The 12,700-nt window shown below is 40.7% G+C and overlaps 1 protein-coding gene across 1 annotated transcript; it reads right to left on the reverse strand.

Moving 5' to 3' along the window:
- Positions 1-202: 202 nt before the first annotated feature.
- LOC134853441 (uncharacterized) lies at positions 203-3,867 on the reverse strand. Its single transcript, XM_063869440.1, has 3 exons — positions 2,940-3,867; positions 1,638-1,775; positions 203-216 (listed from the first exon to the last, which is right to left on the reverse strand). The coding sequence occupies exons 1-3, from the start codon at positions 3,865-3,867 to the stop codon at positions 203-205; spliced, it is 1,080 nt and encodes a 359-aa protein (XP_063725510.1).
- Between the last annotated feature and the right edge of the window lie 8,833 nt (positions 3,868-12,700).

Genomic DNA, 12,700 nt, shown 5'->3' on the forward strand with positions numbered 1-12,700 from the left:
TAGTTTATTCACGAAAAGCTGACATCTATCATTTTGATTCTTTATCATCTTCTATCATTTTGGCTCGTATCATTTTGGTTCGGCTTCTATTATTTTGGTTCGTATAAAAAAATTGGTTAATTTTATTGACCTGTTCACGCTGACACGCGTTACTGCACTTATAGCATGAAAAGTCATTTTAAATAAACTTTCAAAATAATTTTCAAAGTGGGGGAACTGGAAAAGAGTCCAAGTATCAAAAAATTTATAGTAACTTTTCGCTGCACTGTTATCTAGCAAACTGTAATAGAGTGATAGAGTTTGGATTAGAGGAGATACTCGTCTAGATGTATGGTCCAGCCACTATCAATGAGTTCCATTCCAAAAGAGTGTACAGAACTAAAGTGTACGGCTCTTTTCCAGTTTCCCTCCTTTCAAAATACCGAGCTTTATGTTTGTTTTACGTGTAATTACGGCTAAATGCGTGATTTTACGCTGTAAAGTATGAAGAACAAATCTGTTCAAAATTGTCGATTTCTTCACCTCGCCAAATTGCATTGCATTGTGACAGCGTTAAATAGACTTTTCAAAATTGAATTTGAAAGAAGTGGAAACTGGAAAAGAGCCAAAGTGTAGTCTTGCCAGGCCACTTGGAGGAAAATCCAGATGAAAACGTAAATTTTCCAAATGTAATGATCTGGGGTTCAAAAAATGTGAAAGCTCTTTTTCCTTCTCCCCACCTGCAATTTTTTTACAAATAAAGTTACTGTTCACATTGTCCAATCGTTATGAAAAATGACATGCGGACTAATTAGGATGTGCCAAACACATTTGATTTTTATATTTTGTTCTGGCCTTTTTTATAACTTATAAAAACAGGAAACAGAATCGGTTTAATTCAAGAGAATCAATAAACGGCGAATTTTAGTAATTTTTTATTGCACGGAATTAGCAACAACATTACACGTATCAAGTTAAAAAGTGGGCTTGTTCATGCCCTGATTTGTGTGATTTATGTGTTTTTTCACAATGCGTTCATACTTAGTTCACGCAGTTTAATTAACAGAAACTCAATTGCAAACCAATTTTGAACCGATTAAAATATTAGCATTTTATGTTCTGTCAGGTTTGGCTCAAATAGGATTCTCAAATGAAACGACTTAGGTGAGAATCGAACCCACGCCGAACTCCCCGGAACGCACTATGTATACGCTGAGCTATATAGCTGATTTTGATAAGCAACTATACTGGCTTTTTACTATACTTTCATGCTTTAATGCTATGTAGCATTAACATCCTCCACGCCCGAAGGAGCGAGAACCGGAACGAGCTTAACGAGCGGCCGAGTGTAGTTTCCGGAAACGGTCCTTAGGTTTGCGGAACGGGCGGTGTTGTCTTTGCCGTAGTTTAACGACGTTATGCGTGCTAGTGGGTAGTGGCCCCTAGGGCTAGTGGATTCAACTAACCACACCATATCTCCCGTTTTAAAGAGTATTCGGGAGGAGCATGCCACTTAACTCTTTTATTGAGTGTAGGGACGTACTCACTTAACCATCGCTGCCAAATTGCGTTTGCGTACGACTGCGCACGGGCATAGCGTTTAGAGTGAGAATAGTTTTCACTCGACCTTAGAGACGGAAACGTAAGACTGTGCTGACCTAAGAGGAAATGATTCGGCGTCAAAGCCTCAAGACTATCGGGGTCGTCGGAAACGGGAGTGAGTGGACGGGCGTTTAGTGAACCTTCAACTAGGCACATGGTTGTGTTCAAAATATCGTCAGTCAACTTTCTTGACCCTAAGATTGCATAAAACACACGCTTACAACTGCGCACTAATCGCTCCCATGCTCCACCTTGATGTGGTGCACTTGGCGGATTATACTTCAACTTAATGCCTTTGTGTACGAGCGACAGTGGAGCTTCTGCGTTCCAATTTTTGATGCACAGAAGAAGCTCTTTTTCGGCTCCTACAAAGTTTGTTCCGTTGTCCGACCAAATTATTGAGGGTGTTCCTCGCCTAGAAATAAAGCGCTCGATAGCCATCACACATGAACTTGTGTCCATGGATGGAACCAACTCAATGTGAATTGCGCGAGTCGTTAAGCAAGTAAATAGAAAACCCCAGCGTTTCTCGGAAGATCGACGAATGGTTACATGAAATGGTCCAAAATAATCGACGCCGCAGTTCGAGAACGGTGGCTGGCGGTAACCTAGACGCTCCGCGGGAAGGTCAGACATCATTGGAGTAACGGTTTTCGCTTTTCGCTTTCTACAGCACACGCAATGTGTTTCAATAGCTCTTAATGCAGATCTTAAGCGTAGTACAACAAATTGATGATGAATGACGGAACGAAGGTAGTCGACTGACTGATGTTCGTGCTTAATGTGATAAAAACGGAGAAACAATCGGATTAGACGATGGCGGCTATCCAAAATTATTGGATGGCGAGTTTTGAATGCGGTTGCAGAGAGACGTTGGATACGGCCGGTAGATCTAATTAAACCGTTCGGCCCGATAAAAGGCGAATACGATGATATACGGCTCGACGTTTTCACATATTTTCCAGCTGCTAATTGTTTACTTTCAGCTGGGAATGACTCTAACTGCGAAAGTTGCAAAAGTTTTTCCTCTGAAATAACAAGTTCTGCTGGATCAATTATGTCATTATCTGGTGATCTGAAATGTCTATGCTTAGGTGAGAGTCTCAACATATATGCGACCAGTCGCTTTATCTTGGAGAACGAGCTATACTCTTCCCAAGGGAAGGCAAAGTCAGTCGAAACTGCAGTGCACGGAAAATTGGAAGAGACCTCTAAACCCTCGTTTAGATCGTAGACCGGACCATCCAGGCGAATTTTGTCAGTAACTTCCCTATTTGGATTGAAAGGCCAATCAGAAGTTTTCAAAAAGGAAGGGCCGTTTACACAACTGCTTTGCTTGAGGGAGTCAGCAGTAATACCTCTAGTTCCGGTGTCAGCGGAGTTGTCTCCACTCAAAACATGGAACCATTGGTCAATTGATGTTGACTCCAGAATCTCGGCTACTCGATTGGCTACAAACACGGGCTGTTTGCTTGTCGAATTCAACCACTGAAGGACTGTTGTGCTGTCAGTCCACATAAACACTTTGGAAATACTCAGTGTCAGAGCTTTCTCGATATCATCCTTCAGGCGACTGGCAAGAAGCGCAGCCTGAAGTTCCAACTTCGGAATTGAAAGCATCTTCATCGGGGCTACTCTTGCTTTACCAAAAACAAACGCTAGTTGACATTTGGAACAGGCATTTTTCTGAGCTCGAAGGAATGCTACAGAACAGAAAACGTCCAAAGAGCTATCACCGAACATGTGCAGCTCAACCTCATCTACTGAGAAGTCAAAATAGCAACGAGGTATTTTGAGCTGCCCTAAAACTGGCAGGCCAGAGTGCCATTCAGTGAATCTGCGGCACAACTCAATTGGCAGTGGGTCGTCCCACTGTTGGCCACTCAATCTCCAGATATCTTTCAGTAACAAACGTGCGCGTACGGTATACGGGGCCACAAGACCTATGGGGTCGAACACGGAGGACACAAAACTAAGGACCGATCGCTGCGTAACAGAGTCTTTGAGTTCGCGGTTGACTCCTCTGCTCACAACCAACGTATCGGTGACGTGGTCCCATTTGAGACCGAGAACATGCGATGCGGTTTCCGGATTAATCGCAGCGGTAAAAATTTCCTTACTGTTGTTAGCGCTGGTCTTAGGGGGATTTAGTTTCGAAGACAATTTGGGAACGTTGCTAATAACTTTTCTAAGATTAAACCCACCCAACTTAAGCAGTTCAACTAAACTGCGACTTAACCTTAAAGCAGTTTCTGGGTTTTTCACAGACCCAAGGTAGTCATCCATGTAAAAGTTGTTAAGCACGGCGTAAGCGGCATCGGGGTAACGATCTTGGTTATCGACGGCTGTTCGGCGAAGAGCATAGTTAGCACATGTCGGAGAATCTTTCGCTCCAAATATATGCCTTGTATATTGAAATACACTCACATCTGATGTGGGGACCTCCCGCCACAAAAAACGCAAGGAACGTTGATCGCTTTCTAGTAAGCCGACCTGCATAAACATGCCTTCGATATCTGCGGAAATTGCGTATTTGTGCTCTCGGAAGCGCATTAAAACGAATAAAAGGTTCTGAAGCAGATCGGGGCCGACGAGAAGGGAGTTATTCAGTGAACTGCCGTGAAACCTAGAAGCACCGTTTAAAACGCGCCGAACTTTGCCGGGTTTGTTCGGATTTAAAACTGGGTGGTGCGGTACGTACCATTCTCGGTTTGAACGGTTTTTTGAGTCGTGAGGGCTAACCGGGACCACGTAACCCTTCTCGACATCACTTCGGATATCTGATGCGTATTGAGTTTTCAGGTTTAAATCTTTCTCTAGACGCTTTTCAAGAGACTTAAACTGGACTAACGAAGCGTAAAAGTTATCGGGAAGATGAATGTTGTCATCAGCCCAGAGCATTCCGACAATATAACGACTGCCATCATGAATCGTGGTAGAGTCAAGAATTTTTTGTGCACGTTTATCAGCTGAGGAACGGGGATCAGCTTGTTTGAACGTGCCATACGACTCTAGCTCGTACCATTTCTTCACTTGGTCAGCAAGTGCTACGTCTTCAACATTGCACTTGAAAGTGGTGGCTCGAACACCAATTGGTGATGGAAGTGGGCCACTGAGAACCCAGCCAATGGGCATACGGACAGCGACAGGAGTGTTTTGATTTCGTCCTTGGAAGTATTCGAGAGGCTTGATTGCATGAAAGACATCCTGCCCTAATATCATCTCAACGTCGGAATAGTTGTAGACAATAGGTTTAATTGGCTGCAGATGTGGAAACCTGTCTTGGAGAATGGTAACGTCAATGGTTTCGGAACCAACGCTCAAACTGTCTTTCACAAACGGCGTAACCCTAAACGAGTATTCATGGTGGTCGAATTTGGCAAAAACATTCACCTCGACTTGTTGCGTGGGAACGGATTCCGTCGAATTGAAGCCGTTTACCAGAATATCCAGCTGTTGGCCAGTTAAATTTAAACGCTGTGCTAGGCCCGCCGAGACCCATGAGTGGGTACAACAGGAATCGCACATTACAAGAGCATTGGTCAGATCTGTGTGTGAACTTATTTCCAATTGAAGCACAGGAAGGAGTCCCGTAAGTTTCTTGTAAGACGACGAACCGGCTACGTTTGATGACGAAGTTTGCGGCTTATTCCGGTTCGGCGGGGCGGTACTGTTTGAATTCGAATGGCTTGCATTATTGCTATTGTTTAACTCTTTGTTTGCAGATCTTACGCTGAAAACTTTCTCAGCACCATGTAACAAGACATTATGGGTGCTTTCACAACCAGGCTTAGTGCATTTGCGGGCTTTAGGGCATTTTCGGAACATGTGGTCAGGTTGAAAGCAAGCAAAACACAACCCATTTTGTGCGGAGAATTGAGCTCGTTGAGTTGGGGTCTTTTCCTTAAACACAGAACAACTCCAGAGTGGGTGTTTACCATTGCACTGGAGGCACGGAGCATAAATTGGTTTTTCAACTTTTGAAGCAGCGGCAAAAACTTTTGTAGGTGTTTTATGGAAATCAGTCTTTGGAGTCTCCTCAGGTCGTGACTTATTCTGACTCACACGCATAAGTTCATGTGCCTCAGCCTTGTCGCGGAGCCACTCATCAAAGTCTAAAACGGTTGGCTGTCTCCAACATTTCTTTACAGAGTGGAGAGACCATGACTCTTTCATATTTGGAGGCAATTTTGAAATAACTTGATTCAAAACGGATGTACTCTTCAAGTCATACTCATATCCTAACGATTTTAAAACTGCGATAAGACTGGATATACAGGAAGCGAAACTGATAATGCTTTCTGAATTGTGCATTTTAAGAGGTGGAAAATTCGAAAGTTTTTCAAGATGAGCTGCCACAATCGTCTGTGGTTGTCCAAATTTCCTCTCTAGAGTTTTCAAAGCGTCCTTGTAGAATACTCCACTGTAAGCGAATTCGGCAATTGCATTCTTCGCTTTGCCTGAAACGAGAGTTTTGAGATATGTCAATTTGACATCATCACTTAAAACTTTTGCATCGATTGCACGTTTGAACTGACCAAACCATTCAGGCCACTGCAACGGATTCCCGTCGAAAGAAGACAATTTCCATTCAGGCAAGGGACCTTTCTGGCTCAGTGTCAAAATTTCAGCTAGATCTTGATTTGTGATTGGTTTACTGCTCGAGGACGTAAATGGGCCATATTGTTTGTTCTCATTTGTATAAGGCGCCATCAACGGTTTTGAATAGATTGCGGCGTCTAAAGTTTTAGGATCACCGACATAAAAAGTTGTTCCTCTGCTAGAGAACGGTTGAACATTCGATGGCTGTGTGACATAATATGAGTTAGGGGAGAAGGTGACTGCTGGAGGATTGAGAGGACCAACGTTAGTTGTTAAAAGCGGTTGGTACACAAAATTTGCGGAATTACTTGGGAAAAAGGTTTGTTGAGCAATGGGCATTGAGCTCGTCGGGATATTAGAATGATGAAAACTACTCTGCATCAAAGGGTTGTAGTTGTATAGGTTGGTCAAAGGTAGCTGTTCCTGTGGCTCATACGTACTGTTTAACTTTGGATTTGGCAAGCTGACACTTGTATTTGATGTATGAGGGACGGTAACATTTTGTGAGTTTATACACGTGGTTTCGAAATAATCAGCAAATGGATGTGAGTTATTAATCATCGTCAAATTTCTACTGAAAGGCGGTTCAATACTTGAAAATCAGAAGAACTCGGAAGCTGGTTCCAGATTGACACTTTGGACTGGCGCCACGGGCTGAACTATTTCCTGAGTTGGGAATTGAGTGTTCACCCAACTTCTTGTCCTGTCTTCCTCCGTTTGGTTCTCCTGAACGGCCATTGCCAATTTCGATCTGCTACGACGAAGTTCGCAAATTTCAGAGGCGTCTTCCAGATATTCAGCCTCTTCGATAGTTGCTTCAGCTAGCTTTTGACGGCTTTCCTCTACAACCACATCAAGATCAAGTTGACCCTTCATCGACTGAATCTGGATCTCTTGCTTTTTCAAACGAAGCTTAGCCTCTACTTGGCGTTCAACTTCCTCGCGTCTAATTTTTGCAAGGGCTGCTTCTCTTCGACGCTCACTCGAAGTCATTGATGCAATTTTAGAACGCTGTGAAAGGGGTTTCTTGGAACGGACGGATTCGCTTGGCGTTGGGGTTCGTGCAGTTGCTACCTGGTCCTCTTGATGTTTAATTTGAAAGTAATTTTTAGCTAGACCTAATACATCGTCATGTTTTGCAGTGGTAGATCCTAGGTAAAGATCAAGTTGATTTATTGTTTCAGCAGCGTTGTTGCTGTGCATAGACAAAGATTTAAGCTCATCATTTTTCTCTATAATTTTTTGTAAGCAAATGCTAGATTTTTCTATGTACGTTTCAATTTTAGCTGGTCTATCATTCGCACTTATATATTCCGTAATTTTGGCATGGTAATCGAAAAGATTTGTTTCTAACTCTTTCCTGGCAAGATAAATTTTGTTTAGCTTCTGGCCGAGATCAAGCTCCATTTTGAAATATTTGTTTCTAAATAAGAGCAAAAAAAATAGTGTCGGTTAACGGAATCAAATTAGAGTCAATTCAAGTAGCCGCGTCCTATACCGAACGAGAGGATCCTCGCAAGACCCCTACAATTCTCGTTGCCTACGGAACAGAAGGACAACAAACTATAAGATTGAAAAAAAAGATGAATTTAACTAATCAAAAAATATCAAGGTTTATAATGCCTGACAAATGTTAAATATTCTTCGACTGTTGTCATTTGTGAAATACTTTGCTTATCTGCTTTTCTTTTCCTTGAACTTGGTCGACGACTTTTAACTTTATTGATAAGTTCGGACAGATTGGGGAAATAACGTCGAATGATTCTCAAATTTTTTATTTCTAAAAACGCCGGAGGATGAATTAATTTAAGCTTACGAAATAATTCTTTATTGCTAGCTTTTCTTTTTGATATTAAATGTTTGGTCACATTAATTGTTAATGCTCCTGTTTCAAACAAACGTCCGTAAATATAAGGGGTATTTTGACGGTGTAAGTAAATAATGGCTGATATTTTGTTTTTATATTCTTTTAAAATTTTAATCAGACTTTCTGGTGTAAGTGGGTTATCGTTGTTTGATCTATGCTTGCTCAATGAATTATTTATAACATCGTGCCATATTATAAAGTTTTTCTCTATCATACATTTTGGGGAATTGCTTAAAAGATATTGAACAGTCTTTTGCCGGTTATTTGCATTCAAATTAAAGCTTAAACCTGGAACTGCTTTAAAAGTGTCGTCGAGGCGTTTTTGTAGAGTTAATGATAATGTATTTACGGAGTGATGGAGAGAACTCGCAGCAATGATGAACACCATTGAGAGTGATACGCGATACGGATGTTTTATTGGCAATCAATTTAAGGAGTCTGTTGATGTAAAGTGGTCATATAGAAAAAAAAAATTATCACGATAATAACTTTCAGAACCCTTAGCTGAGGGTTTTGTAAGGTTTTCGAAGCAGTACTATTTAAGTTAACGTGTACGGTTTATCGGTTAAACTCAACGACTTTACGGCGAAACGGTAGCAGTAACGGTCGCGCCGGTATGCGGCCGAAAACGGGGCGAGCCGAGCAAATTTTTAAAGTTTATCCAACCACTGGAGGAAACCGAGGTAGGGATTCACTCAAAAAAATTGCTCGACACGATTGACGGTTAAAACGGTTGAACGGGCGAGACGAAAACGGTGTTTTTCGATTTTGCTCTAAATTCGGGCAAAAAAAAAATTTTTTTTGTCAGTGAAAGTTTTGGGAAAAGTTGGAATAACCTTTTTTTTTTCGAGAAATTTTTTTTTTTTGAAAATTTTTATTTATTTTTTTTTTGCGAAAATTTTTTGGAAAATTTTCTGAATTTTTTTTCACAAAATTTTTTTGGGTTCGAGACTATCCTGGGGTAATAGGGTACTGGGTATGAGCTGGGATTAGGTATCTAGTACGGTCTTAATCGGTTTGCAATTAACAACATCGTATGAAATTTTATAGCACTGATAATCAAAAAAGTAGCACTTTTTTTTCGATTAAAAAACTAGCACAAATTAGAAAGCACAGGTTCGATCCTACAAGTTTTTTGCAGGTAGTTCACCGGGCCTGAGTCCAAACGTACACGAAGATTCCACAAAAAAAAAACCACTTTCCGTCTTGTGTGATGTCGGCCTCTGGGTTGTCGGCTTTGTTTTGACTTGTGGTGGTTTCCCCGTTTTTGACTTGAGGTCACCCGAAATTGTGTTGGGCTTCTTGATTTGGAAAATGAGGTTGAACAAAATTGTGCAGGGCGGTTCTAGATTTAGAAGATCGTTACGTCGTATCTGCTGCGAGTAAGCTTGTTCTAAAGTCAGGCACGAGATTAGAGGCGTTGTATCTATTGACGAACTCTTGAGCTGAACTGGCATATGTCGAATACATGCTGCAGAATCAGATTCATTGTGGATTGAAAATTTTGAGCAGGAATTACATTCAGTTCAATATAATTGTGGTACATCCTAAACTTCCGAACGCGAAGATAGACATCATTGCAGTTGAAATTCTTGAGAGGTAAAATGAGACTTCATCAATCGAACTGCCGGAATTAAAAACTTCTATGTTCCCGAGTCGCGGCACCAAAATGTTCGGGCCTTTTTTATAACTTATAAAAACAGGAAACAGAATCGGTTTATTTCAAGAGAAACAATAAACGGCGAATTTTAGTAATTTTTTATTGCACGGAATTAGCAACAACATTACACGTATCAAGTTAAAAAGTGGGCTTGTTCATGCCCTGATTTGTGTGATTTATGTGTTTTTTCACAATGCGTTCATACTTAGTTCACGCAGTTTAATTAACAGAAACTCAATTGCAAACCAATTTTGAACCGATTAAAATATTAGCATTTTATGTTCTGTCAGGTTTGGCTCAAATAGGATTCTCAAATGAAACGACTTAGGTGAGAATCGAACCCACGCCGAACTCCCCGGAACGCACTATGTATACGCTGAGCTATATAGCTGATTTTGATAAGCAACTATACTGGCTTTTTACTATAACTTTCATGCTTTAATGCTATGTAGCATTAACATATTTTACCTTGTAAAACCACTCGTTACACCATAAAATTGATGGTCGTGGAATGTGGGGGGGGAAAGGAAAAAAAGCCCATGAAAAAATTTATTTGGTCTTCATGTTTAACCTTGTTAAAGCTCTCGTTACACCATAAAATTGATGCTTATTGATGAAGTGTGTGGGGGGGGGGGAAGAGCCAGGAAAATAAAACAGGAAACCCGTTAGTTTGTATTGTTAAAAATGTTGTTGCATGTGGAGCAGTTGCCCCTCGGTCTCTTGACGTTGAACTTTGCAGTCTCTTGATTTGTAAAGGCGGGTACAATTGCCATTCCCACATGGGGGCTTGCAAACACACTAATTATCGTATCCCTGGCCCGAAGTGCATGTACAGCATTTGGTTACAGTCATACACCTCAGTCTCGTGACCTTGAACCCCGTAGTTTTTTTATTTCTAAGGGCGGGTATGATTGAGCTCTTCAATCTGCAAAAACGGAAGCTGTTAGGACTTAGGTACCTAAAGGATCACTTGGACATTTCAAGCTCAGGGCTTCAACTACTCCACACCAATCAGCCCTACCGATAGCTATGAGATTTGAAACGACAATCTTTCGATCATAGACTCTCAGACGTAACTTCTGTGCTACAATTACCCGAAGCATTTTCCATATGAAAAATGTTTAAAGCAGTTGGAGCATAAATCGTTAGATTAGGTTCACTCTCTTTGTTCACAATAAGAAGAGATTTTCTTGTTTCTACCTCTTGTAAGCATCAATACCTTTTTTTCGATTATCCAAGTTTGGAACTATTCTCTCTCTCTCTCGACCCCCTCGCACCTCACATCTCCCACCTCGCTTTTGCAACCTTTAATGACCGAAGATAACCGAGATTAAAAACCTACCTGGGGCCGGATTACAATTGGTTGTCTACAGCATAAAATCGAGGTGTTTGGACTTTTAATAATCTCGGAAGTTACTTAAAACACTTATTGTTTCATTTTTGAAGAAAGTGGCGCAATATTTGTGCTCGGGATGGTTTTCTTCCTTTTTTTTGTGAAAAACCATCCTTAGAATTTTTTGAAATCAACTTAAGAAACTTTCAATATCTTGCACTGAATTTTAAAGAGATGTGATCATGTTATTTTACAAAATTTTAAAGTTTTGCAAACGGCCTAAAAAATTGTTCCAAACTATACGTTAGAAACTCTAAGCTCTTCTTACAATCAGTTGATGTGCAAGTAAACACAAGTTTCCAAACACAAAGAAAACAGAGGTTATTCGAATCTGGGCTTCAATTTTATGTTCATTTAGACCTATTCCCATGATTGTTTGTGGTATCAAATCTCACGATGAAAAAAAATTGTCGAAGACAAAGTCATACCCCTTTTTCAATGTTGGGAACTAAAAAAGTGTCTTTTTACTCAAGGGTCCCCTTTACTGAAGGCTCCAGGCAATAAAAAAGCAGTCACTTTTGTTAGGAACATAAAAATATAAAGTTTATAAAAATTTTTTTCGAATTTATGTATGAAAAATAAATGATTAAAACTAATTTTGCTTACAATCTCATTTTCGTGAATCCAAGGAATTCAAATCTTGTAAAGTAAATCTTGATAGTAAGTCGAACTTGAAGATTCCATGTGCCATCCTGCCAGATTTGCACAGCGCAACCTTCCGACGAAGCACGAATTAGAGAGAAAAAGATTTAACAGCGAAAATGTGCTTGAAAGGAGGGTCAAAATATTCTGGAAGTTTCAATTTTTCAAAATTTCGATTAACAAGCGAGTATTTCTCAGAAATACGAAAAAAGACCATTTTGACCGAAAAAGTGGAGAAAAGCAGAACAATAGCAAATCTAGTGAAAAACAGTCACACGAGAACACGGAAAAACGAAGCCTCTTACCGTGACAGTCACGCACGATAAGATCCTCAGTGAAAATAGATAGTGGGAAAGGAGGCTTCGTTGGCGGAGAGCAGTACCCTCCCGTGCCACGAATTGGGAGTGATAACAACGTTATCTCGAGGAAAACACGGAAGCGGAGGCTTGGACCCCCAGAGACTGATTCATGGTGAAAAACTGTAGCAACTTAACTTTTTAGCTACTCTGATGCCATAGAACTTTAAAATGAAACCGGTATTACTTGATATTTTAGAATATGAGTAGCTAGGAGGAGGAAAGGGTCAATCCAACTCCAATGGATTTAACATAGAATTGTCACCAAAAACATATTAAAATAGGTTATTCGAGCCGCGTTTTTAATAGCAATCACGTAGTCTGAGGATCCGAGACTCAGCTATGTGGTTGTGTTCGCATGTAAACGAAAGCTGATCAAAAGTCGTTTGACTGATGGCCTAAACATAGTAACTTTTTACTTAGCCCTAAAAAGACCAGAAATTCAACTGGCAAGGTCGAGACGGTGGAAAAGGAGTAGAATTAAGGTGACTGACGCCTGCCAGTTGTTACTAGGTACTTTTTCTACGCTCCGTCCTTGTGTAGTATTTGGGCGAATGTTACATAGACGTTTTTATGGCGCTCCTGGGTGGGCCTGTTAA

This window comes from Symsagittifera roscoffensis, chromosome 8 (genome assembly GCF_963678635.1).
Source record: "Symsagittifera roscoffensis chromosome 8, txSymRosc1.1, whole genome shotgun sequence".
Classification (NCBI taxonomy): domain Eukaryota; kingdom Metazoa; phylum Xenacoelomorpha; order Acoela; family Convolutidae; genus Symsagittifera; species Symsagittifera roscoffensis.